The 21,992-nt window shown below is 48.9% G+C and overlaps 8 protein-coding genes across 8 annotated transcripts; 5 read left to right on the forward strand and 3 right to left on the reverse strand.

Annotated features, from left to right (window-relative positions):
* Positions 1-1,140: 1,140 nt before the first annotated feature.
* On the reverse strand, positions 1,141-2,979 carry CTRU02_204891 (major facilitator superfamily transporter; the record flags this gene model as incomplete). Its single annotated transcript, XM_036732284.1, has 3 exons — positions 1,141-1,639; positions 1,698-2,047; positions 2,098-2,979. The coding sequence occupies 3 exons, from the start codon at positions 2,977-2,979 to the stop codon at positions 1,141-1,143; spliced, it is 1,731 nt and encodes a 576-aa protein (XP_036576060.1).
* Positions 2,980-3,708: 729 nt separating this feature from the next.
* CTRU02_204892 (uncharacterized protein) lies at positions 3,709-4,617 on the forward strand (the record flags this gene model as incomplete). The annotated part of the gene is made up of 2 exons (XM_036732283.1): positions 3,709-4,025; positions 4,077-4,617. The coding sequence occupies 2 exons, from the start codon at positions 3,709-3,711 to the stop codon at positions 4,615-4,617; spliced, it is 858 nt and encodes a 285-aa protein (XP_036576059.1).
* A 417-nt stretch (positions 4,618-5,034) lies between these two features.
* Positions 5,035-6,905, forward strand: CTRU02_204893 (benzoate 4-monooxygenase cytochrome p450; the record flags this gene model as incomplete). The annotated part of the gene is made up of 8 exons (XM_036732282.1): positions 5,035-5,157; positions 5,219-5,288; positions 5,346-5,741; positions 5,793-5,964; positions 6,016-6,126; positions 6,182-6,446; positions 6,509-6,669; positions 6,740-6,905. 8 exons carry the CDS (start codon positions 5,035-5,037, stop codon positions 6,903-6,905), a joined length of 1,464 nt encoding a protein of 487 aa, XP_036576058.1.
* Positions 6,906-7,328: 423 nt separating this feature from the next.
* Positions 7,329-7,499, forward strand: CTRU02_204894 (uncharacterized protein; the record flags this gene model as incomplete). The annotated part of the gene is made up of 1 exon (XM_036732281.1): positions 7,329-7,499. The coding sequence occupies one exon, from the start codon at positions 7,329-7,331 to the stop codon at positions 7,497-7,499; it is 171 nt and encodes a 56-aa protein (XP_036576057.1).
* A 455-nt stretch (positions 7,500-7,954) lies between these two features.
* Positions 7,955-12,424, forward strand: CTRU02_204895 (reverse transcriptase domain protein; the record flags this gene model as incomplete). Its single annotated transcript, XM_070204449.1, has 1 exon — positions 7,955-12,424. The coding sequence occupies one exon, from the start codon at positions 7,955-7,957 to the stop codon at positions 12,422-12,424; it is 4,470 nt and encodes a 1,489-aa protein (XP_070061553.1).
* A 1,948-nt stretch (positions 12,425-14,372) lies between these two features.
* CTRU02_204896 (uncharacterized protein) lies at positions 14,373-14,720 on the reverse strand (the record flags this gene model as incomplete). Its single annotated transcript, XM_036732279.1, has 1 exon — positions 14,373-14,720. One exon carries the CDS (start codon positions 14,718-14,720, stop codon positions 14,373-14,375), a length of 348 nt encoding a protein of 115 aa, XP_036576055.1.
* Positions 14,721-15,444: 724 nt separating this feature from the next.
* CTRU02_204897 (tmem1 family protein) lies at positions 15,445-20,145 on the reverse strand (the record flags this gene model as incomplete). Its single annotated transcript, XM_036732278.1, has 3 exons — positions 15,445-17,148; positions 17,199-20,044; positions 20,112-20,145. 3 exons carry the CDS (start codon positions 20,143-20,145, stop codon positions 15,445-15,447), a joined length of 4,584 nt encoding a protein of 1,527 aa, XP_036576054.1.
* Positions 20,146-20,695: 550 nt separating this feature from the next.
* On the forward strand, positions 20,696-21,859 carry CTRU02_204898 (S-methyl-5-thioribose-1-phosphate isomerase; the record flags this gene model as incomplete). Its single annotated transcript, XM_036732277.1, has 1 exon — positions 20,696-21,859. The coding sequence occupies one exon, from the start codon at positions 20,696-20,698 to the stop codon at positions 21,857-21,859; it is 1,164 nt and encodes a 387-aa protein (XP_036576053.1).
* Between the last annotated feature and the right edge of the window lie 133 nt (positions 21,860-21,992).

Here is a 21,992-nt window from a genome sequence, read left to right on the forward strand (position 1 = left end):
ATCGGGTGAAAATTTTGTTGCTTCGCAGGCTGAAGGCAGGCTGGAGATTGTGTTGCCAAACACCAAGAGCATTGGCATGCGGGGGAAAGTCTTGGGCAATGAATGGGTCTGGGGTGAATGGAAAAGATTCGCGGGGAAGATAGAAGAAAATCCTCTATACATGTAATGATTATTCCTCCATTTATTGGTCGCAATTTCGCCAGGTCGCATGTCTGACAGCGTGGCGGCATTGCCATGCGGCTTGGCCTCAGCGGACAAGACGCGAATTGAGAACATCTCCAAATAACAACAAGAATAGGGGCGGTTCACCGGAAGACGGAATTCTTGGCCGCAAAAAACATTCACGTGGCAACAGCGTACTCGTAGACCCCTATGGTATCTCGCTTGTTTCTAGGCACAAAGCCTTGGCTGTCATTGTTGGACCAATTTGGATGTCGCTGAATCAGACTGTGAAGTCAATGCAAGGGGCCAGCATGGTCCATTTCCTTCCTTTGAAAACTCCGGCCAAACGCAAAGCTTTTCTGGTACAGTGCCTATCAGACGTGAATACCAAGAATCTAAGTGTGTAGAACCAAGCACATGCACCGAAAGTGTTTCTTATGTTTGGCAGAGAGCAAGTAAAAGCGACCAATTGGAAGATGGGTAAGAAGTGGATATGAATGAGTATCATTGAACAAATACATCGCTGCAACTCTGAATTGAGACCAATAAAGCGCTAATAAAGGTGCGAACCACTCAACTCCACATGGATGTACTGCGGCGCCTTTGGATGCATTCTTCTGAAGTTGATCCAACTCGGGCACCTGCAGCTTTGCTCTCCGTTGATGGCCTCGCATCATAGGGGATCGTCAGTAGGTTCTACATTGAGACAAGTCAACGTGGTTTAGTTATTTACTAACCAAGGTCCAAGTTGAAGTTGCTGATTCACTCATTTATATCCATAAATTACATATGGTTTTCCTATTCCTAAAAATTAGATTATTTAGTAGTGTGGAGGATTAAGCTCGCGGAGTGCTCAATGTTGGGATGTTGAATATTCCTACTATAATATTTTAATCTTGAAAAGAAGAAACATTTGATGCTTCTCCATGAGATCCGAGTTTCTTTGATGTTAGGTGGCCCTGAGATATTTCTGCCTATTCAGTTATCTCCTTGGAGAGCAACATTGGGGATAAACCAACATCCTATGAGACAGAGAAACATTAGCGGAGCTTGCATAATAAAAACGGCTCGAACGCCTTTCATCTTTGCATCCAGAATAGCTGGCTCCCACTCCCTAAAGTCGACTTCCCCTGGATGCCAGGTTCCCCCAGTTACTCTTAATCGAAGGGTCATCGGCATGTCTTCCGACAATGCTGACTTCATGACCGCATATTGAACAGCCGTCGAGACAGCCATTCCCACAACGGAACCCAGCATTCGCATCAGGTTGCGAGTTGATGTTGCTACAGCACGGTCTTCAGGTTTGGAAAGTGCTTGCAACGCAACCAAAGCTGGCTGATGAACCAATCCAATTCCAGCTCCTTCAATTACTAGCACGATAATATGAGTGCTGACGGATGTTGTTCGTGAGAAAACAATCTTGAGTCCAGAGCCAAGCGTCCATAGGCCCATGCCTGTAAACAGTATAGGGGCGTATCTGGTAAACCGACTTGATTTAGAATGGTCACACAACAAACGCTATAAGTTTAACTCACCTGCCAAGCTTACTCATAAGAGGCCCGGATGCCACTCCGGCAGTGCTGTGCACTAACAAGAGGGGCAGAACCAATGTTGCGCTTCTCAATGGGCCATACCCTCTGACCTCTTGGAAGTAAATGGGAAGGAAATATAGATTTACCTGCCACACACTGTCATAAAGGGCGCTTTGCACATACATGACTGCAGTGGATCTTTGGCTAAAGAGACGGAGAGGGATCAATGGGATTGTGGCCACTGATTTCTCAACAATAACAAATATGACGAGAAAAAAGGCTCCGAGCACTAATAAGGCAATGACATGCGCATTATGCCACGGCCAAATGCTGCCGCCGGAGTTGAGTGGGATCTGCAAAAGAAGTTACAATGATGAATCAACCAACGAAGAGGGCATATTACCAGCAGGAGCAGGATCCCTGCCATTGCAGCGCCCAGCCCATACCAGTCAATCTTGCCTAATTTCTCTCGCCAACCTCCAAAAACTGGTTTTAGCGGAAGGCACATCCAAATTACCAGGGCACATGCCGTAGCGAGAATTGGGGGAACCCAAAAAATCCATCGCCATGCCTCGACGCCCATGGTCGCGCCCTTGTTGAGCATACTCGCTGTAATGAAGGGGCCGGTGCTGGCACCCAGGCCGATTGAGGCGCTAAGTAGGCCTTGATACTTCCCACGATCTTTCAAGCTCACAAGATCACTCACAGTGATCTGGACAAGCGAGCTGATCCCGCCACCTCCGATACCGCTCAACGCGCGGCAAACATACAGCCACAGGGCATTTTTTGCGAATCCGCAGAGAAGGTCGCCGAGTACAAGGAATCCGATACATACCATAAGGACAGGCTTTCGACCAAAGATATCTGACATTCGCCCATACAGAGCTTGGAATACGGTTTGGCCCATGAGGTAAGCTGTGCCTGTCCAGGTAATGCTGTTTCCGGCATCGAGCGACGCAGCGATAGCCGGCAAAGCGGTCGCTACAGAATTGATATCAAGGGTTTGAACAAAGTAGATGGCTGCCAGGCATAGATATGCTATTATAAGGCGACCTAGAGGAAGTCTTGAAGATTGGTCAAATATCTCATCTTTGGCCAGATGATGTGATCCAGTGCACTCGGTAGGGTGGTTGAGTTCCAAACCGAGTCGGGACGTTTCTTGCCCAGCAGGATTAACTCTCTCAAGTTCAATTTCATCTTGCTGATTCTGGAAATTCTCGCTTGTATTAGTGGCTTCAGTAAGACTGTGCCGTTTGTGTGATTTTATAGTAGGTGAGGTAATCATCTTGCGAACGTAATCGAAAGGGGACAATTGATTTTATTAGCAAAATAGTAGATTAAGAGAGAAAACACAATGGCAATTAGTCCGGAAAGAGGGAATGCCCAGTTATGTATCATTTTTCCGAGGAATGGACGCGTAAGCGGACTGTCCCTCGCTTCATCTTCCACATGTACGCTTCCCCGCAATCACGCGACCAGGAATGAGTCACATATGCCATCATGCATCACAATTTGAACTATTTAAATCATCCTCTAAGGACAGTAGTTCAAAGAAGTTGAATGCGTGCCTTGTACAGAAGTTTGGCAACGCTACTCTGTAACGCTTAACAAGGATCGCCATAGTTTGAGAGATAGTTTACCCATCAATTGAAGCTTGACGATCTTTGCAAATGAACCATGCGTTGATATTGGCAAACAGTGAGCGCTTAGTTATTGTCTTTGTTCGCACGAACCCGCAGATGACTTTTGATGTTGACTTACATTATTACAACCAGCTTGGGTCTGTCTTCACGAACGAGAAAAACGATCAAGATGAGACGGCTTACATAAGAGTCTCTTGACTTTCAGCCATATCTTGCCTTCAATTCGCAACGGCCTTTTTCCCGATGGGGTTAGCCTGAAAATAACCTGACCCAACGTACTGGGGACTTTTGTTCCTCTCAGTAAAACCAGCTTCGTAACTAAGGAAACAACACTTTTGACTTTCTGGTACTGCTGTAGTTTGAACTTTATCATGGCCTCAACTAAAGCTTTTACATTATCCCTGCCGGTAGAATCTCGCAACATTAAATCGAGCATCAACTATTACAAAGACCCCAGGGACGGCAGTGAGCATGCTCCAAGCATTGCAGGCAAGAGAAGTACATTCAACCAACCTTCTGTGGATCTGGAGACAATCATCACCGACATCTCGGGAAATGAGGACAAATATACACTAGACAGTCACGGCTTCCAACTCTGTCATCATGTCAGCAAGGAAAAGGAATTCACCGATGATCAACGCATCAAAGAACTGTACTATCCTGAAGTGGAAAGGTTGCTATACGAGGTGTAGGTTTCAGCTACATGCCCATAAGATGGCACATGCTAAGCAAAACATAGGACTGGAGCAAGTCGTCTGTTTGTTTTCGATCATACGATTCGCCGACCGAATCCAACTGCAGCTCATTCTGACGAGGAAAGGAGACCAGTCAAAAGAGCTCATATTGATCAGTCTGAATGGGCTGCAATGAATCAAGTAACTCGCCACCTGGGGTCTGATGCACAGCAGCTTTTACAGTCTCGTTTTCAGGTTATAAATGTTTGGCGACCCATCAAGACGATCTACAAAGATCCTCTTGCCGTCTGCGACTCTCACTCAGTTCCAGATGAGGACATTCTGCCTATTAAGTTAATCTATCCTGATTGGGTAGGGGAACCATGTACTATTCTCCCCAACAAAAACCATCGATGGTATTTTAAAAATCAACAGACGCCAGAAGAAGTCATGTTAATCAAATGTTACGATTGGAAGATGGACGGTCGCGCTCGAAGAGTTCCGCATGCTGCGTTTACTGATCCGGACATGGTGGATCGAGAGCCGAGGCAAAGTATTGAAGTGAGAGTACTTGTCTTCCATGAAGATGATGCTACCAGGACTTGAACCTCACACAAAAATGCTAGGACATAAATTTTCTTGTTTTTCTTTTTCCCTTTTGTCGCGTATCTCACAAGTCAACGAGCCGTCAGTCTCAGTGTTAGCATTACTGCCCCATTAGGCTAGAGGTGGGTCTCGGAGCTCGGGGCATGTCCCTTTCGAGCAAACTCCGGGGTAACGGTGAAATCAATTGCTTTCCTTCTCAACTATGCTCAAGGAACAATCAAGAAAGTTTTAATGAGTATTCAGTAAAAAGCTTGAAGAAAGATAAACTCAGTTCTGATCTCGAAACTCAGTATAGTACATCAGTTGATGATCATGGCTATCGCCGTCGATTTTTTGCACCTGGTGTACGACACCAAGTCTGTCCATCTCATCGGAGGATTCATACTGCTTTGTGTATGCCGCATTTGACTGACAATCATGTCCTGGTTGATTCTAACAACGTTGCAGGCTGCGATTCACACCACCTATTTAATAACATTTAACTTGTTCTTCCATCCGTTAGCGAACTTTCCTGGTCCTTTGGTAGGACGTGCATCATTAGTGGGTTTTGACAATTACAGCTAGATTCCTGGGGGTCTGTTAGGCTAATCCTGTCATCAAGCTGTGGAGAATTCGGCAGTCTATGACTGGCCATTTTCATTTAGCAATTCAAGAACAACATAGGAGATATGGTGATAACATGATTCCTGTTTTTTTTTTTTTTTCCTTCCAACACTCACACTCAATAGGCCCTGTTGTTAGAGTCTCGCCTAATGAGCTGTCATTCGCGTCTGTCATGTCATGGAAGGATATATATGGTCATGGCTCGGGAAGAAATCGCACCATGCCAAAGAGTGAGTTCTACGATATGTACGGTTCTGGCTTTGACTCCATGTGCGTAGGCAGTGAGAGAGATCCAAAAAAACATGCTCAGATGAGAAAGTCTCTCTCGGCTGCCTTTTCAACTAAAGCACTGGTGCAACAAGAGAGAATTGTGCACACGTGTGTGGACAATTTCATACAACGACTAAGATCTGAGGGCAATTCTCAAGAGGGCTTGAACATGACAAAATGGTTCGAAATGATTGCCTTCGATATTTTGGGAGAAATGGCATTTGGTGAAAGCTTTCACTGCATTGAAACAGGTACTTCAACATACAACCTTGTTAATTGGAATGTGCTCAATATAGGAACAGGGAAACCACATTTCTGGTCAGATATGATTGTGGAACACCTCTTTTTCGTCACCGTTTTGGATAATTTACGCCGGTTCCCGTTGCTAGCAGCAATAGGTAAAGTTCTACTTCCGAAATTGACAGTCTCCGTTCGTGATCGACATTCTGGCTACAGCCGAGACAAGGTACAAAGGTATGTTGGCAGGATTACACCGCTATAGGCCATGATTGACAATTTGTGTAGAAGGCTTAGAAGGAGATCTAGTCGCCAAGACTTTTTGACAAATATCTCAGAAAAGGTTAAGGCAGGTGAAATATCTCAAGAGGAAATGACTGCTCATGCTTCAACGCTAGTGTAAGTGTCGAGCAGATTGTCTTAATAGACAATATTTTACTGACAATGAACAAAGAATTGCTGGAGGCGAAACGGTGGCAACCTTTTTGGCCGCAGTGACCTATTTTCTATTATCGAATCCAACCGTGTACCGCAGGCTTCAAATGGAAATAAGAGGTCGTTATACGAGTCTGAGCGAGATAACAGCTACATCTGCTCAACAACTTCCATACTTGCAGGCCGTAATTTCTGAGGGCCTGAGATTATACCCCCCAGGCTCTCAAGGTTTCCCCCGAACTTGTCCTGGGACCACAATCGACGGCCACTGGGTTCCTAAAGGGGTAAGCCCACCATGGATGTAGATTCCAATCAGACGTTACAGGACTTTTTAACAATTTCAAAGGCAGAAGTTTACACCAGTGCATGGACTGTTACACACGACGAAAATAACTTCCACGAACCATACGCATTCAAACCTGAGAGATGGCTCGGCTCACACGGCCAAGACATCCTAGAAGCCAGTCAGCCGTTCTCCCTCGGACCACGCGGCTGTCTTGGTAAAAAGTAAGTGTCTTTGACTTTAAACCAAACTATTACCAAGCTAATCAATGGACGTTTTTATTTGGTGATTCAGCTTTGCATTCGTCGAGATTAATCTCATACTAGCGAAGATGCATTTCGCATACGACCTTGAACTCATTGATAAGGACTTGGACTGGCTAAATCAGAGCCACATGCATGTGATGTGGTGGAAACCAGCAGTGAACATAAGGTTTCATTCTGTTATGACGTCTCCATAGCTTTTTCTAGATTTTGTTCTTCATATGTGCGCAGCCATAAGTGCGCAGCCTATGTGTCCTTGTAAATCCAAGAGCTGCACTTGAGGACTGACGCTCACCAAAGCCAAGGTTGGCCCAGTCTGCATGTAGTTATGTATCTAGTGAGTAATGCGTAATAAAGCCACCAATAACTGTTCATGGTAGTAGCAGCCTATCTTGGTTTGTCTGTTTGGGCCCGCTATGGTTTTGATCGGACAAGTGTGGATAAGGTAAGGTAACACAGGGTGTGGGTGGCAGGCCTCGCCGGCCCGTCACGTGGGCTGACGGCCGCCACCACTGGTCTTAGCCAGCCTCCACAGCCCTCTAGCCAGTTAGTTAGTTCTTCCAACCAACAACACCACTTTTCCCATTCTGAGCGTTCTGTGCTGGTTTCGCCCACAGGTTATGAGCCCAGCGTTATTCTTTCGGAATAACGTCGTTTTACCCATTATTCTACTCGTCTGTCAATTTTCTATTGATTCACGAATTTTTGCGATTTTATTCGCTTTATTTACCCTTCTGTGCGATTTTCTCGCTTTCTTTCCTTCCTCTTCGCTGACGAATTTCACTTTCTGACGCGACATTGGCTGCCTGGCGCGCACGAATATCACGTGGCACGCGACCGACCACCACAACCCACTGGTTTTCACGAACACCACGGTCAACAACAGACTTTTCAGTCACAACTACAACTTTTACTTCGATTCCTCGTTTTTCACGAGAATTCAACCATTTCAGCTTCGGTTTTTCGAACCAGCCCATCAGTTTCTCGTATCTTCTACGAGTATTCATTCTTCCCTTCGATTCACCGTATTTCTACGGTCGGATCTCACAATTCCACCCATTTCTCGTGTTCTTACGCAAGATTCTCCCTCCTACACAATCCAACAGCACGCGTAGGTGGCAGCGAAAGTAAGCCATCTAACGTACAGACACGCCTCCAAAGCTGCGGCCTCGGAGAAACGCCTGTGATCGAGGTGCGACTATAAGTCTGTCCCGCACTGTTGTGATACCCTCACTTTCACTTCAAGATGTCTCAAAACGACTTCAAGACCGTCTTCACGCCTCTTCCTCGCCTGAAAGGTGAATCCAACTGGAACACATGGCGCATGCTTGTTACAGCGACCCTGCGAGGATACGACTTCGAGATATTCCTCGAGACTGACGTCCCTCGCCCTGCTGACCCTATCGCTGCAGAGGAATGGAGAAAGAACCGTAACGTCACGAATGGTCTCCTCATGAACGCCAGCGAATCGGTTCTTGACAGACTCTGCACAGCGGGTTGGGTTGACGATGGAAACCCTTACGAATTGTGGCAGGCGCTCGAGAAGCACATTCCGAGAATCTCACAAGACGCCACAGCTGCCCTTGTTGACGAGTTTGCCAAGACCACCGCCAACGATCACAAGACTCTTCACGATGCCCTCAATCGCTGTCACCACCTCAGAAAGCGTATTGAGACCATTCACGGTCGTCTGCCAGACTCCTTCCTCGCTGTTTTCCTCCTTAACTTCTTTAAGGACCGACTTCCCGATACGTACAAGCATTTCACATCGAAGGGCGCCACCCATCCCACGTGGAATGAGGTGGCTGATACGATTTACACGCTTGCCCAAGACGAGGATCAAAAGCGCAGTTATGCCACTATTCGCAACACACCTGGAGGCAAGTCTGCTGGCAGTGGGGGTCCTGCCTCTCCAGCCGTCACCACCACCGTCACCTCCACTGTCACTGCCTCCAAGGAAAAGAAGAAGTGCGACCACTGCAACTGTGATCACGAGACCACAAAGTGCTATGTCGCCCACCCCAATCTCATCCCTCTACACTACGTCAACCGGGATAAGTTGATTGAAAAAGCGAGAAAGCACGTGTGTGGCGATCGCTGCCGCTGGGATCAGCCTACTTCTGTTGATGGCACCCGCCAGACTGTTGTCAGAGCGTCACCTGCCATCTTGGGTCAGTCTGCCCTTGCCTCCATCGCCAGCCCAGCAGTTTTCACTGCTGCCCGCGATGACCTCATCACCCGAGACGATATCGTTCTCGATTCTGGTTGTACTACTTCAACCTTCAACAACTTGCGATATTTCGTCAAGTACGCTGAAAAGAGCGATTTGACACCTTCCACTTCTGCCTCCGGCGCCCCAGTCCGGTCACTTGGCGTGGGCACCGTCTTCTTCCAGACCCAAGACCCCACCAACCCTGACGTTATTCACGATTGGACACTTCACAACGTTGAGTACAACCCTTCCAGCCCAGCCAACTTACTGAGCCCTGGAAAACTTCGTCGTGATCACGTGGAATATGATTGGCAGACCTCAAGCCTCATACACGTGACACAGCGCACTTCCCTTGCCAAAGTTCATTGGGTTTCTGACGTCTGCGTCGTTGAGACTCATGATACTGGAAATCACGTGCCTCGAGATATTGCTGTCAGCCTCGCCGCCTTCCGGGCTACCCAGCGACCGTCTCTTGAACTGATGCACCGCCGGCTGGTTCACGCCCACCCATCACGTGTTGTGGAGGCTTGCCGCCGTGTTGGCATTCGGTTCACAACGTCAGAAATTGACGCTTTCTTCTGTGAGTCTTGCCATCTCAGCAAATCCACTGAACGGATTAGTCGAGACCACCCACTTCCACTTACGAGTATTGGCGATGAAATTCACCTTGATCTCGTTGGTGTTCTTCCCCTATCAACAAAAGGGAACCGTCAGGTTCTACACCTCATGGATAAGTATAGTGGTTACCACTGGGTTGTTTTTCTGCCCAACCACAAGTTTGCCACCATCCTGGCAGCTATCAAGAAATGGGATACTGAATTCTACAGTCTCACCGGCCTCAAGCCCAAGGTTTGGGTTTCTGACAATGCTCCCGAGCTAATCAAGGTTTTCAACGACCCCTACTTCGAGGGTACTCGCCACAACACGACTATTGCCTACACGCCTTCCATGAACGGTACTATTGAGCGTGCTGGTCGTACCATCGTCGAAGGCGCCCGGACACAGCTGATTGACATGTCCCTTCCAGAGGAACTGTGGGATTACAGCATCGATTCGGTGACTCAGATTCTCAACCTCTTGCCCACACCCTCCAAGGGTAACTTGAGCCCTCACGAGATCATGGCGAGAGAGCTGAACTTGGCTGCTGAACGTGAGGCCCCCCACATTGAACATCTCCGAACGTTTGGCTGTGCTGCCTACGTACACAAGAAGGGCCCTCGACGCCCTATGCGCTCTGCCAAGATGGAACCACGAGCAATCAAGGGATTCCTCGTCGGTTACGGTTCTCTTCGTGGCCACATTTACTACGTTTACCTGCCTGATCGAAAGGAGGTTATTCGCTGCAGAGATGTTCGATTTCGTGAGGAACCGCACAAGACAGTGTTGCCTCCAACTACTGGCACACCCAACATTGATGAAATTGAACATGATGCTGCGTTTGTCGAACCAGATATCATCATCCAGTACACCATCCGTCAGAAGCCTATTGAAGGTGAAAAACCCGTGACTGGTGATCCCAAACCAGATGAGACCATCGTTGAAAAAGCGATGGCACCCACTGATACACATCTCATGTCTCCGCCACCAGAGAACCTGTTGGAGACCACTGCTACACCTCGTGACAGCATTACTAACGAATTGAATGATGACGAATTCGTCGCTTCCGTGGAAACAATGGAAACTGATCACCAGGACCCTGATTCCCTCTCCACGATTGTTGAGGAAGCAACGAGTCAACCGGCAGAGTCCTCTCGACCTCGCCGCGCCTCAGCCCAGCGACCACCTGGTCACTACCGAGCCGCCAGTGGCGTACGCTCCTATGCTAAAAAGACTTTTCTATCTGCTGACATTCCAGCTTCACTAACTTCTCGTCAATTCTCTCTCAGCGTGCTTTCTGCTACTGCCCTTTCGAAAGTCCTACCCGACGGCGTGGTGATCCCGAAGTCCTACCGTGAGGCGCAGAAGAGCCCACAGTGGCCCCAGTGGGAACAAGCCTTCGAACGAGAGATGACTCAATTCACGGAAAAGGGGGTTTACGAAGTCGTTTACCCACCACGTGACGCTAAAGTCCTGCCCGGCAAGTGGGTATGTGACATCAAAACCAACAAAAACAACGAAATCGTGCGCTACAAGGCCCGATATGTGGTTTGTGGAAACCACGAGAAAGGTGACTGGTCATCGCAAGAGGTTTACGCTGCAGTTGCCTCTGCCACCGCAACCCGCCTTTTCTTCGCAGTTGTCGCACTTCTCGATCTTGAATACGAAGTATATGATTTCGACACTGCTTTCCTAGCCGCCTCGATTCCAGAGGGGGTTAAGGTGTACGTCCGGCCCCCCGCTGGCTACGCCACTGCAGACAACAAGGTTTGGCTGCTCCACAAGGCACTCTATGGATTGAGAAAATCACCACTTTGGTGGTTTCGACTTATCAAGGGTGAAATGGAACGAATTGGCTTCACTGCTGTTGATGGGGAGGTTTGTCTCTTCGTCAATCACAAGATTAAAGCGTACGTTCTTATGTACGTCGACGACAACGCCATCGCCGCTCCCAACAAGCAAGTCATGATGGAAGTTCGTCGTCTCCTCGAGAAGGTCTGTTCTCTTAAAGACCTCGGCGAGGCTACCGATTTTCTCGGTTTCCAGATTGAACGCGACAGAGCTGCCGGTAAGATTTTCGTTTCCAAAGCCAAGTACGCAAAAGCAGTGCTTCAACGATTCGACTTTGATGGTTTGAGTGCTGTCAAGACGCCTATGGCGACCACTGACGATCTGCCCGTCACCTGGGACAAGAACGAGTGCTCGCTTGACGAACAACAACTTTACATCGAACAAACCGGCTGCCTTAACTTCCTGGTGGCTGGAACTCGCGTTGACATGGCCTACACCGTCAGTAAATTGTCACAGGCGAATTCAGGGCCTTCTAAGGCCCATCTTCGTGCTATTAAGCACTTATTCCGATACCTCAAGGGCACCGTTTATCTCGGTATTGTACTTGGAGGCATCCCCACGATCAACGAGTTGGGGCTCTACGCTGCTGCAGATGCCTCTTTCGCTGACAACAAGCCATCACGAGTCTCGACAGGTGGTTACGTCGTCTTCCTCGCTGGTGCGCCGATTGCTTGGAAGTCAAAGAAACAGACTTTCGTGACTTTGAGCACCACGGAGGCTGAATTCATCAATCTCACACCTACGGCAATTGCTGTGAAGTGGATCAGACGTTGCCTCTCCCAACTGCTCGGCAAACCCATCACCACGCCTACTATCATGTTCACTGACAGTGCCAACGGCTACGACAACGTCATGAACCCACTCAACGAGGCACGAACCCGCCACATCGACGTCCGATACAAATGGATCATACAGGAGGTTCACACTGCGAAAAGCATCGAACTCCGACTCATCAAGGGCGCTGATATGGCCGCCGATGGACTCACGAAGCCACTGGTTGCGGTCAAACACAAGGAATTCGTTCGTTTGTTGGGCATGGCGGAGGGATTGGATTGAGAGGGGGATTTTGAGACTGTGGGACTATTGATATTGAGACTTCGGGATTCGGAGGATTTCACGGCCTCCTATTGGCCAGGTTTAACCGGTAATTGACCGAGTTTTCTAATAGTTGAGAACTCCTCGGATTTGGAGGATTTGGGACTTTTCCTGTATTTCCTATTATTCTACTGCTTTTTCGCTAAGGAGTCTGAGAGGGGGTGTAGGTGGCAGGCCTCGCCGGCCCGTCACGTGGGCTGACGGCCGCCACCACTGGTCTTAGCCAGCCTCCACAGCCCTCTAGCCAGTTAGTTAGTTCTTCCACCAACAACACCACTTTTCCCATTCTGAGCGTTCTGTGCCGGTTCTCGCCCACAATAACTGTGGGTATCTAAAGCCCAGATCGGTAAATACGCCGTGCCGGTGATACCGAGCTAAACAAATGAAACTACCCAACTGAGCATTGTCATTTATTGCAATGGCTCTCACCGCCATTTATCAAACTTTAATTTCTGGTTGCACTGAATGCAGATGTGATCGAAGTCAGTGACAGGCTGGCGGTGTGATTGCTTGGAGCAGCAAAACAAGGGGCGCATCGATGATAGCAAAACGCCGAAAACTACTCCGTACAGCCGCCTGGCCGCAATGGTTACCATGCTTTCAGCACCGGTATCCCATCGGGGCCTAGTGGGCTACAGGTACTTCCTCATGAGGAGGACTAGCCACTCAGAGACTAGTTAAGGCTTTTTCTAACCAAACAAATCATCTGATTAAAGATATTTATTTCATCTATAGTGTCTGGCTATTATATATGTACTTGCAATCATCAGAATTACAAAGTGGCTGGTGAGCACACCTAGGAAATTCACGTCTGAAGAGCGTACCGTCATGTATCTCTTTCGTGGGGGTAAAAGGTGGGTGCAAAATCGGGCACTGTACCTGTGGCCTACCAGGCCCCGATGGGATATAAACAACCTCGGCAGGCTAACTAGACTAAATGAAGACTTCCTGTTTAGGTCATGCGATGCCCAACCTCCTTTCAGGCGAGTCTTTCATAAATCTTATTGAGATGTTTCAACCGGAGATTGAATCAACAACTTCTTTCTGAAGTAAGAAGAAAGGCGGAGGAAGTAGAGTGCATTTCCATTGCTGGCTGTGCACAGCGAATCATGTTGCTGATAGAGATCATATTAGCCACCAACTTACATATTGTCTCCAATAACGGGGCTATATAAGATGCACATACGGTGAATTGGTATTAGTGGTCATGAATTGATGTTTGTAGTGAGTATCGGTAATGCGTCCCTTACACACCTCTCACCTTTCTAGGTAGTGGCGTACGCATTGCTCCAAAGAACTCTTCAAAACATGGCACTGTGAGTCTTATAAGATCACATGTCTTCCATTTCAAAGTCTGATATCACATTTGTACTTAACGTAAGCATAGTATATTCAGAACATAGTTTAAATTACTTAATCTATTGTTTTCTTAGCTACTCGTTGCCCAGCAGGTGCTCAGCAAGACTTTCCCTAGAAGTCATCCTCAATCTTTTTCAGCGAAGACTCGATAAAATATGAATACTAACACTCTTGAGTTTCGGTATGCCCTGTAAACAAAGCTTCTAGAGGGTTCAGCGCAAAGTATCAACAAAGGCCTTCGCGAGGGCTAGCTTGGACCCAGCTCCATGTTCGTGGTATTACTGGACCATGGGCAAACTTGGTTTGCCTTACTGGCTCAAATGTGTCCACTTTATTCGACCTCACCTTACCAAGCACGGCATTCTTCAAGTATCGAGGAAGTCCATGACGTTTTTGAAACATGGAAAAATAATGTTCACCACCTCAGTTTGTGAATCTAGAAGTCAATGAAAAGGAAATTTCTTTCAGAACATGCCAAAGCACAATAACCACCGGCCTCCCATCGCTTGTAACTCTATGCAACAACCCTGCCTTCGATAATTGTTGACTGTTAATTCTTGTTTGTTTTGTTGGGCGGAAATTTATTTGGGGCATTTGAATCCGGTCCCCAGCCCCCATACCCCGATGCCGCCATCATTCCACCAAGTCCAGTCGTGTTTCCAACGTCTATCTTCCCAGCTGCCTGATTCCCGCCCACACCGGGACGGTCCTTGGCCCACTCCTTCAATCCAGCCTTGGTAAGGCCCGTGTATTTGACGAGATCTTCCTCTGAGATTTCGCCCCTCTTAGAATCTTTATATCGCTGATACAGCGACTTCTTCTGCGGCGCAGAAGGCTTTTGTGCCGTTTCTGCGTTCAACTGCATCTGGGCGTCATTGGTGACGGTTTTAGTGGCCATGTTGACCAATATCGAAGGACCAATATCGAAGGTCAGGGGAATTGTGAGTTTGCAAGATCTGAACAGCTTTGCAAGTGGGTGTGTTTGAAACTCAGGATTTTCGTCGTATCAATCGTGGCTTTGTTGAATTTTATGTGAAGACTTCAAAAGTTGTGTCTTGCTCAGGGATTTGGGAACTTCTGGTTTTAATAAGAACTTGTACGTACGCACCTGGGATCGCCTCATGTGGCGGGCGACTTTGTGGATCGTTTACTTGTGTTGGCGCGTAACACCTTCCTAAAAGGAGCACGCCACTCCATCATCGTGAACGTAACAGGGCGAAGCAGCCACTGCGGCTCACAAAATTCAGGCAACAGGTGATTTATTTGTTGTCTAAACTACTTACGGACTGTTGTTGGTTGGCTTCGTTCGACGATCTCTCCACCACCATTGGTTGAATTGGCAACCAACATGCGGGACTGACGACACGTGAGCCTCTCGGGCAAAAGTCCCCGCAGACAGTACCCCAGCGGAGCACATTTACTGCGACTTGTAACAGCCAATGTGAGATGTTGGAACCGAATTTCAGGTTTAGCAACCCGAGGTAGAGTCCCAATGGATAAAACTGGTCATATGATGCTGCACGACTTCCCACTCCACCAAGATGTTCATGCAAACGGAGAATTCGTTATTGATTATTACACATAATGCGATTCCTGACAGACATTGCAAAGGAGTTTGGTATCTACAGCAGAATTCGTTCGTTGAACTCGCGTCGCTCACTCTCAAGCACCAAGGGACCACCACTAGGACCGCTGGCATCTAAACTCAACGTCACCTTCTGCAAGTCGGTCACTACTCGGACCGTTTCCCCAATATTCTGATAGTCAATCTCGTGATGGCCATGTGCTTGAGTAGTCTCCTCTTTCTCCTCCTTGACTTCACGAATTTCAACGTTGGGGTAAGGTAGTCGTCCCTCGCGCAGGGGAACTAGGAGGACTGGAACTTGCAATTCTGACTCGCCGAACTTGGTATCAGACTGATCGATGCCTAAGCTCCTAAAATGACCCCGTTTTCGACCGCCAACGAGCCAGCTATCAGGCAAACCCGTAACCTCGTAGCTGAACTCATAGTTCTTATTGATGCTCTTGCCATCACTGACGGCCGTATCCCATATGCGCGTCCATCGCAACCGGAGGTTGGCGGGAAGGAGTTGGTTGACTGCCACAGTTGAGCTAAAAGTCTGCTCCTTGGGTGAGGGCAGCTGGATATCGACTGAATGGAAAACCGGAATTGATGGGACATCAACAGGGATAAGGATAGAGCGTCTCGCTGACTCCATCTCCCTAATGGTGAGTTTTGGGTGGGCTTTCTGCCAGTCCTTAAGGAAGGCCTTCAGCATAGTTGAGGCATCTTCTCCGGTCCCTGGAACCGCGCCTAGGCCAGGCATTGCTGTTTCTGAGAGTAAAGGTGTTATGAAGCTAGTTGGCACTTCACCACGCAGAGCAGCGCGCTCCAGCTCATAAGCAGAAAGACTAGAGTGCACTTCTGCAAGAATACTTCCAATGAGGAAGCCCGAAAAGGTTGATAACGGTAACTCTTTGGTGGCTTCAGCAAATACTTCCTCCACAAGGTTAATAATCTCATCTAACAGGACGCTGTACTGTAGCTTGAGATATAGAGTTCGTGGGGTTTTAGCAGTGATCACGTCTGCAGACTTGCGAGTAATCTTGTAAAGCAAGCTTGCAGGCTGCCTGGGGAAAACTGTCACAATCCTATTTGCCGCAGGTGCAGAGTGTGACTTGAAAACCTCGGAATCAAGAAGCTCTGACGCAAAAAGTTTAAGTGGGCTAAAGGATGCTGTCGAGACACTAAAGCGCGAGAAAAGTGCTTTATCCTTGAAAACATCCTGGACATTAACACCCAAGGCAAGTGCTATAGGAATTGAGACGACACTCGAATAGTGATAAGTGCCATCGTCCGTCGAGTAATTGACCTCAACTCGAACAGATATGTTGCCGACGTCTTGCTCAATGGTGTAGGGGAAGCGCATCTTGATCGTTGTTGCTTGAGGAACAGCTCCGAAGTGAAAAAGACCTGCTTCAGGCGGTTTCTCGTATTCAAAAGAGGGACCGATGAAGTCGGCTTCAGTCGAATTGATCCGGAGGCCGCCAGTTGCAGGCTTCACTGATAGCTCACAAGACGAGATGGCGTTCCATCCCGTTGAAACCTCCAGATCGACCGAGTTATTCTTGTCAAGCTGGATGTCCTTTGCAGCCGTCAGGCGACATCTCAAGCCTCCTGCTGGTCGATACAGTTGCACATCAGGCACACGGAAAACATGTGCAGTTTTGCTTGGTGTTTGGTTGATGTCGCGATCCCAGTGAAGGTGGACATTGGCACAAACAATGTCTATACGATCGATTCTGTAAGGACCTGACACATTGGTCTATATTGAGTTAGTGAAGCCACGTGGTCTCAATTGAGGAGACTACTCACTGTGCTGATGAAATGCAGCTTGTTAACGCCTGGCTTGAGGATGCTCGTCTCTGTTGTATGTAATCGAACCTCTTTGGTTCCTCCAGGAATAGTCCGAGTTAGACGAAGCGTGGCCTTTTCCACACTCAATTCATCAACCAAAAGGCTCCTCAATGTAATTGTCAGAGAAAACCGATCCTTCCCCTCGTGATAATCTGGAGTCCCCACCACTTCAACCTGTGTGAAAAGCTGCTGCAAGGGAACCTTAACTTCGTTTGACAGTGTTGCGGCGACGCTTAGAAGCTCGTTCAAAAAGCCAGAAATTGCGCTCTTCTCAGGGTATGCGACTTCTTGATGAGGTCCAACAGCCAGTGATGTCTTTCGGATCAGCCTCTCGTTTTCAGCGGCTGCCGCTTTGGTTAACAGTTTTAGTCCCACGCGAACAAACTCATCCTTGCGTTGCAGTTCTCGGAGGCAGTGAGAATACATGACAAGCATGGACAGCTCTAATAAGCTCCAATTATTCTCTCCAAAAAAGGGGGTCGTCATGTAAAAGAAAGAGGCAGCGGGGCCGTACTCGCCGAGGTGGTACTTGAGAACAGCGAGATCAGCCATGCTGGTTTTGACTGCATGAGTATGGTTCGCGACAGTATAATGTCGTAAAGCTTTGTCTGTGAGCGTTTCATAGAGGCGGTAGAAGTCCTCGTGGTTGTCAAGAGCAGCACGTAGCAGTCCATTCTCAATACCAGCCAGTCCAATGCAAGCCGATACCGAATCATCTGGCTTGGATTCCTTTTCGTCGGCATCGCCATCGAGATTCACGTCTTCAAACTCGTTGCTCTCCGACTCTCCAAGCACAGGCGCTGAGGTCCATCCACTGTCCCAACCTCGCTTCTTGCCGCTTCCTTGCAGAACATTGCGGGAAAGAGCATAGAGCTCTGCACGCCTTGCGGCTAGTTCTTCCAAACCAGCTTTCAGAAACTGAGAGCTGGGGCCAGTAGTATCTTCTGCACTGGGTCGTCGAGCACCGGGGAATATGCCAGGACTGGGTGGTTGTATCGTGTTCGTTCTCACTACGAGAGATGAGTTTCGAGCAGGGTGCATCATAGTTTTGAGCTCAGGGATGGAAGACTTGGGTTCGTGGCTATCCGCATTCGTGAGCGTCGATGGTGGAATAGGGAGTGCCTTGGTAGAAGTCTGCGCAAGGATTTGCTGCGCGACAGAGAAAGCAAAAGAAGCGACTAAGTTGTCAATAGCCTCAGCCAGAACCGGGTCGATAATAGCCGTGTCTTCTTGTGAGTATTTCGTCTTCAAAGCTGACAGGATATCTGTCCTCATGACCTGCGAAACGGCGGGAACAAATTCAAGTGTTCTTCGGCAAATCTCAGCCAGCATTGACAAGTTCTCAGCTTCTTCCGTTTGCTTGGGCGGCGGCGCTCGAGGGGCAACGCCATGAAGAACTGACTCTTGCTGTTCCTTGAGTTTTGCTAGAAGTTCCTCGCGAGTAGACCAAGCATTCCCAAGGCGGAGAAGCAACGAAATCTGCCTGGCAAATATGTAACAGCGGAAGTCGAAGACCGACACATTGTTGGCCACAATCATCTCACGATACGGTTTCTTTGTAGAACCGATAGGAATCTCGTCAAACGTGTCGGTGTTGGGGGCGTCGCTGGCCTGTAAGTCCACCGGTTGTTCATCTTCGCCGTCACCATCATTGGCCCCCAGTGCCTGTATAGCTGCTTCAGCGCGCTTCACCAGGTCCTCCGTATTGCTCAAAAGTGAACCGCCATGTCTTTCCGGATCCCCAGATGTTGCTTGTTCTTGAATCACAGTATCCAGCCCAACGCTAAGCTCATCGTATCCGACTAAAGCGTCCTCAACGAGGCCCACACTTTCGAAGCCGCGAGCTAAGCCTTCTTTCAAGATGAAGAAGGTGCAGAAATTCCAACCAGGAAGAGCACGCTGGGAGTCCTTTTCTTTAATATCCTCTTCGTATTGGGTCACCCGCATGTCGAAAGACGAAAGGATCAACTCTTTGAACTTGCCAATGAGATCTTCCCAGGCATTCTCCGCATCTTCACGAGATTCAGAGTAGCCAGTTGGCGTCGCAGGAACCACTCTCGGAAGAATGTCGTATGGCACATCGTTGATGCCAATCCGAATCTGAGTCACGCGATCGAGGGAGCTCTTGCTGGAGCTGTTGAAATCCGATCGAAGCTTCTCCAAAAGCGTGGAGGAACCGGATCCCCATCTAGACGTCCTTGACTTCTCGGCAGCATCGAGACCCTTGCCGCTAAGTCGTGGCTGGTTGGCAGCAAACGTGTTGGGTATCACCACATGAACAATCAGCCACTCAAAGGCGTCGTGGTTCTCTTGTGTACTCGCTTTTCGCGTAGACTGCGATGGAGGCGTATGTTCCTTGACCCACTCCCGGATCTCTGCTCGCGTCTGGGACTTGTACGTGTCACTATCGTCGCATCGGACAAGCAAAACTTTGAGATATGGTGTCCGCCTCAGCCCTGGTATCTGGTGTCGGCGTTGGGTGCCAGGCTGACGCGCTGCAGCAGTAGGTGTATCGGCAGTATCTGTGGAAGTGGTCTTCCCTCCGATTTGTTGCGTCTGGAAGCCATCATCCTTGGTACTAGCGCTGGCCGACCTTCGGAGCGACGGAGAAATGGTAGGTGAAGTTGGAGGGGCTGGTTCTCCACTGGCGGATATGAGTTCGACATGAAGAGTATCGATCGATCGTAAGGGGCCAGCGTGGGATTGCCAGTGCAGGTTTCGAAGAGGAAGACGAGGAACTAGACCAGGGGCTACAAGCTTGTAGACATCGTGGGGGTCGAAGTACTCGACTACAATGCGCACACGACCAATTAGTTGGAGAAGCTCTTGAAGACGTGCGACGAACGACACGTTGCATTGGAAGCAACATACCTGTAACTTTGGAGGTTGAAAAAGGCCGCTCCATCTTGAATGGCTCCTCCAACAGAGGCTTCAATCACATTGTCATCCGCGACAACACTGCAAAGCTTTTGCGGGTGCTGAGCCGTTATACAAGGTGAATTTCAATTGTTGGAGGCGCTTGAGGAGGAAGGTTGAAGCTTTGGTGGAGACGCAAACCGGCGCTTTAACAGTACGTAGTTAAGGTACTACTAGCAACTGGCGGAAGCTGCGCTGCGGTGAGAAATGCGCCGGCCGGCAGCAGCCGAAACGGCAAGACCCCTGTGGCGGGGCTCAGGGGCAGCTTTCTCTGAAGACTGAGCCCCGATGATTCGCCGAGAGCGGTGAAGGAACACCTGCCCAATTGATTGGCCAACAATGACGCTGGTAGTGCGCGCCAATGGAGGGGCACGGCAGAACGTTTGTTTCCCCTCGAAAGTTGCCCCTCGCCAGCCTAAAAAAAGTCAAGTGGTTTGTACAAGTGAGTTTAATTTTGCGCCTGCTTCCATCAGCATATTTTTTTCCGTGATACCCTCTTTATTTTTCACTATATACTTATCATATTGAAGCCTACCACCATGTCTGGATTGCAAGCCGTCAAGTATACTCGAGGCCGCCTCGAGGTTCTCGACCAGTTGAGACTTCCCCACGAGTTCCACTACGATGAGGTCTCGACGAGCGAAGAGGCATTTGACTGCATCAAGTCAATGAGAGTCCGTGGTGCCCCAGCCATTGCCATTGTCGCCGCCCTCGCGCACGCTGTCGAACTCCACAACGGAAGCTGCACCGCCTCTTCTGCGCAAGATACCGTCTCCTATATCGATTCGCGGCTGGATTATCTCAAAGAAAGCAGACCTACCGCCGTCGACCTGACCAACGCCATCAACCAGCTCAAGGCTCGTATTCGCACTGCGCCCCAAGACGACGCCAAGAGTATTATTGCTGCGTACATTGAAGAGGCTGAGAAAATCCTGCAGAAGGATCTCCAGACCAACCTCTCCATTGGTGACCATGGAGCCCAGTGGCTGAAGGAGACGGCCAACGCATCCCCCGAGTCCAAGATCTCCGTTCTTACTCACTGCAACACCGGTTCCCTGGCAACATCGGGTCATGGAACCGCCCTCGGCATCATCAGAACTCTCTACTCCAACAACCTGCTGCAGCACGCATACTGCACCGAGACGAGACCTTACAACCAGGGCAGCAGACTGACTGCCTTTGAACTCGTTTACGAGAAGATCCCCAGCACCCTTGTCACGGACTCAATGGCCGCCGCGCTGTTCGCTCTGCAGAGGGAGAAGATGAACATTGCTGCTGTCATCGTAGGCGCTGATCGTGTTGTCCGCAACGGCGACACCGCCAACAAGATCGGCACGTACCAGCTGGCTGTTCTGGCCAAGCACCACGGCGTCAAGTTCATTGTCGCGGCCCCCACCACCAGTATCGATCTGGAGACGGAGACTGGCGCCGGCATCAAGATCGAAGAGCGCAAGAGTGAGGAACTGACGCAGATTTCGGGTGCTGTCGTCCAGGCCGACGGCAGTGTTGATGTTTCGCAGACTGCCCGCGTGGCTACGGCCGACCAGCGCATCAACGTCTGGAACCCTGCCTTTGACGTGACTCCTCACGACTTGATTGATGCTGTTGTCACGGAGAAGGGTGCTGTAGTTAAGAACGCCGAGGGCAAGTTTGATTTCCGTCACGTCATGCCAGAGAGATGGGCGCAGGTTGTTGGCCAGTAAGCAGGCTCATAATTTGACATGTATTTTCATATTATGAAGAAGTAGTTTAGTATTATTTTCTCTATGATTAGATTCTAGAGAGCATGGAGGCATGATGATTACATGAAATCCAATCCAGGAGATGGGAACCAGC

The sequence above is a fragment of the Colletotrichum truncatum genome (assembly GCF_014235925.2).
Source record: "Colletotrichum truncatum strain CMES1059 chromosome Unknown Contig_0003, whole genome shotgun sequence".
In the NCBI taxonomy this organism is placed as follows: Eukaryota; Fungi; Ascomycota; class Sordariomycetes; order Glomerellales; family Glomerellaceae; genus Colletotrichum; species Colletotrichum truncatum.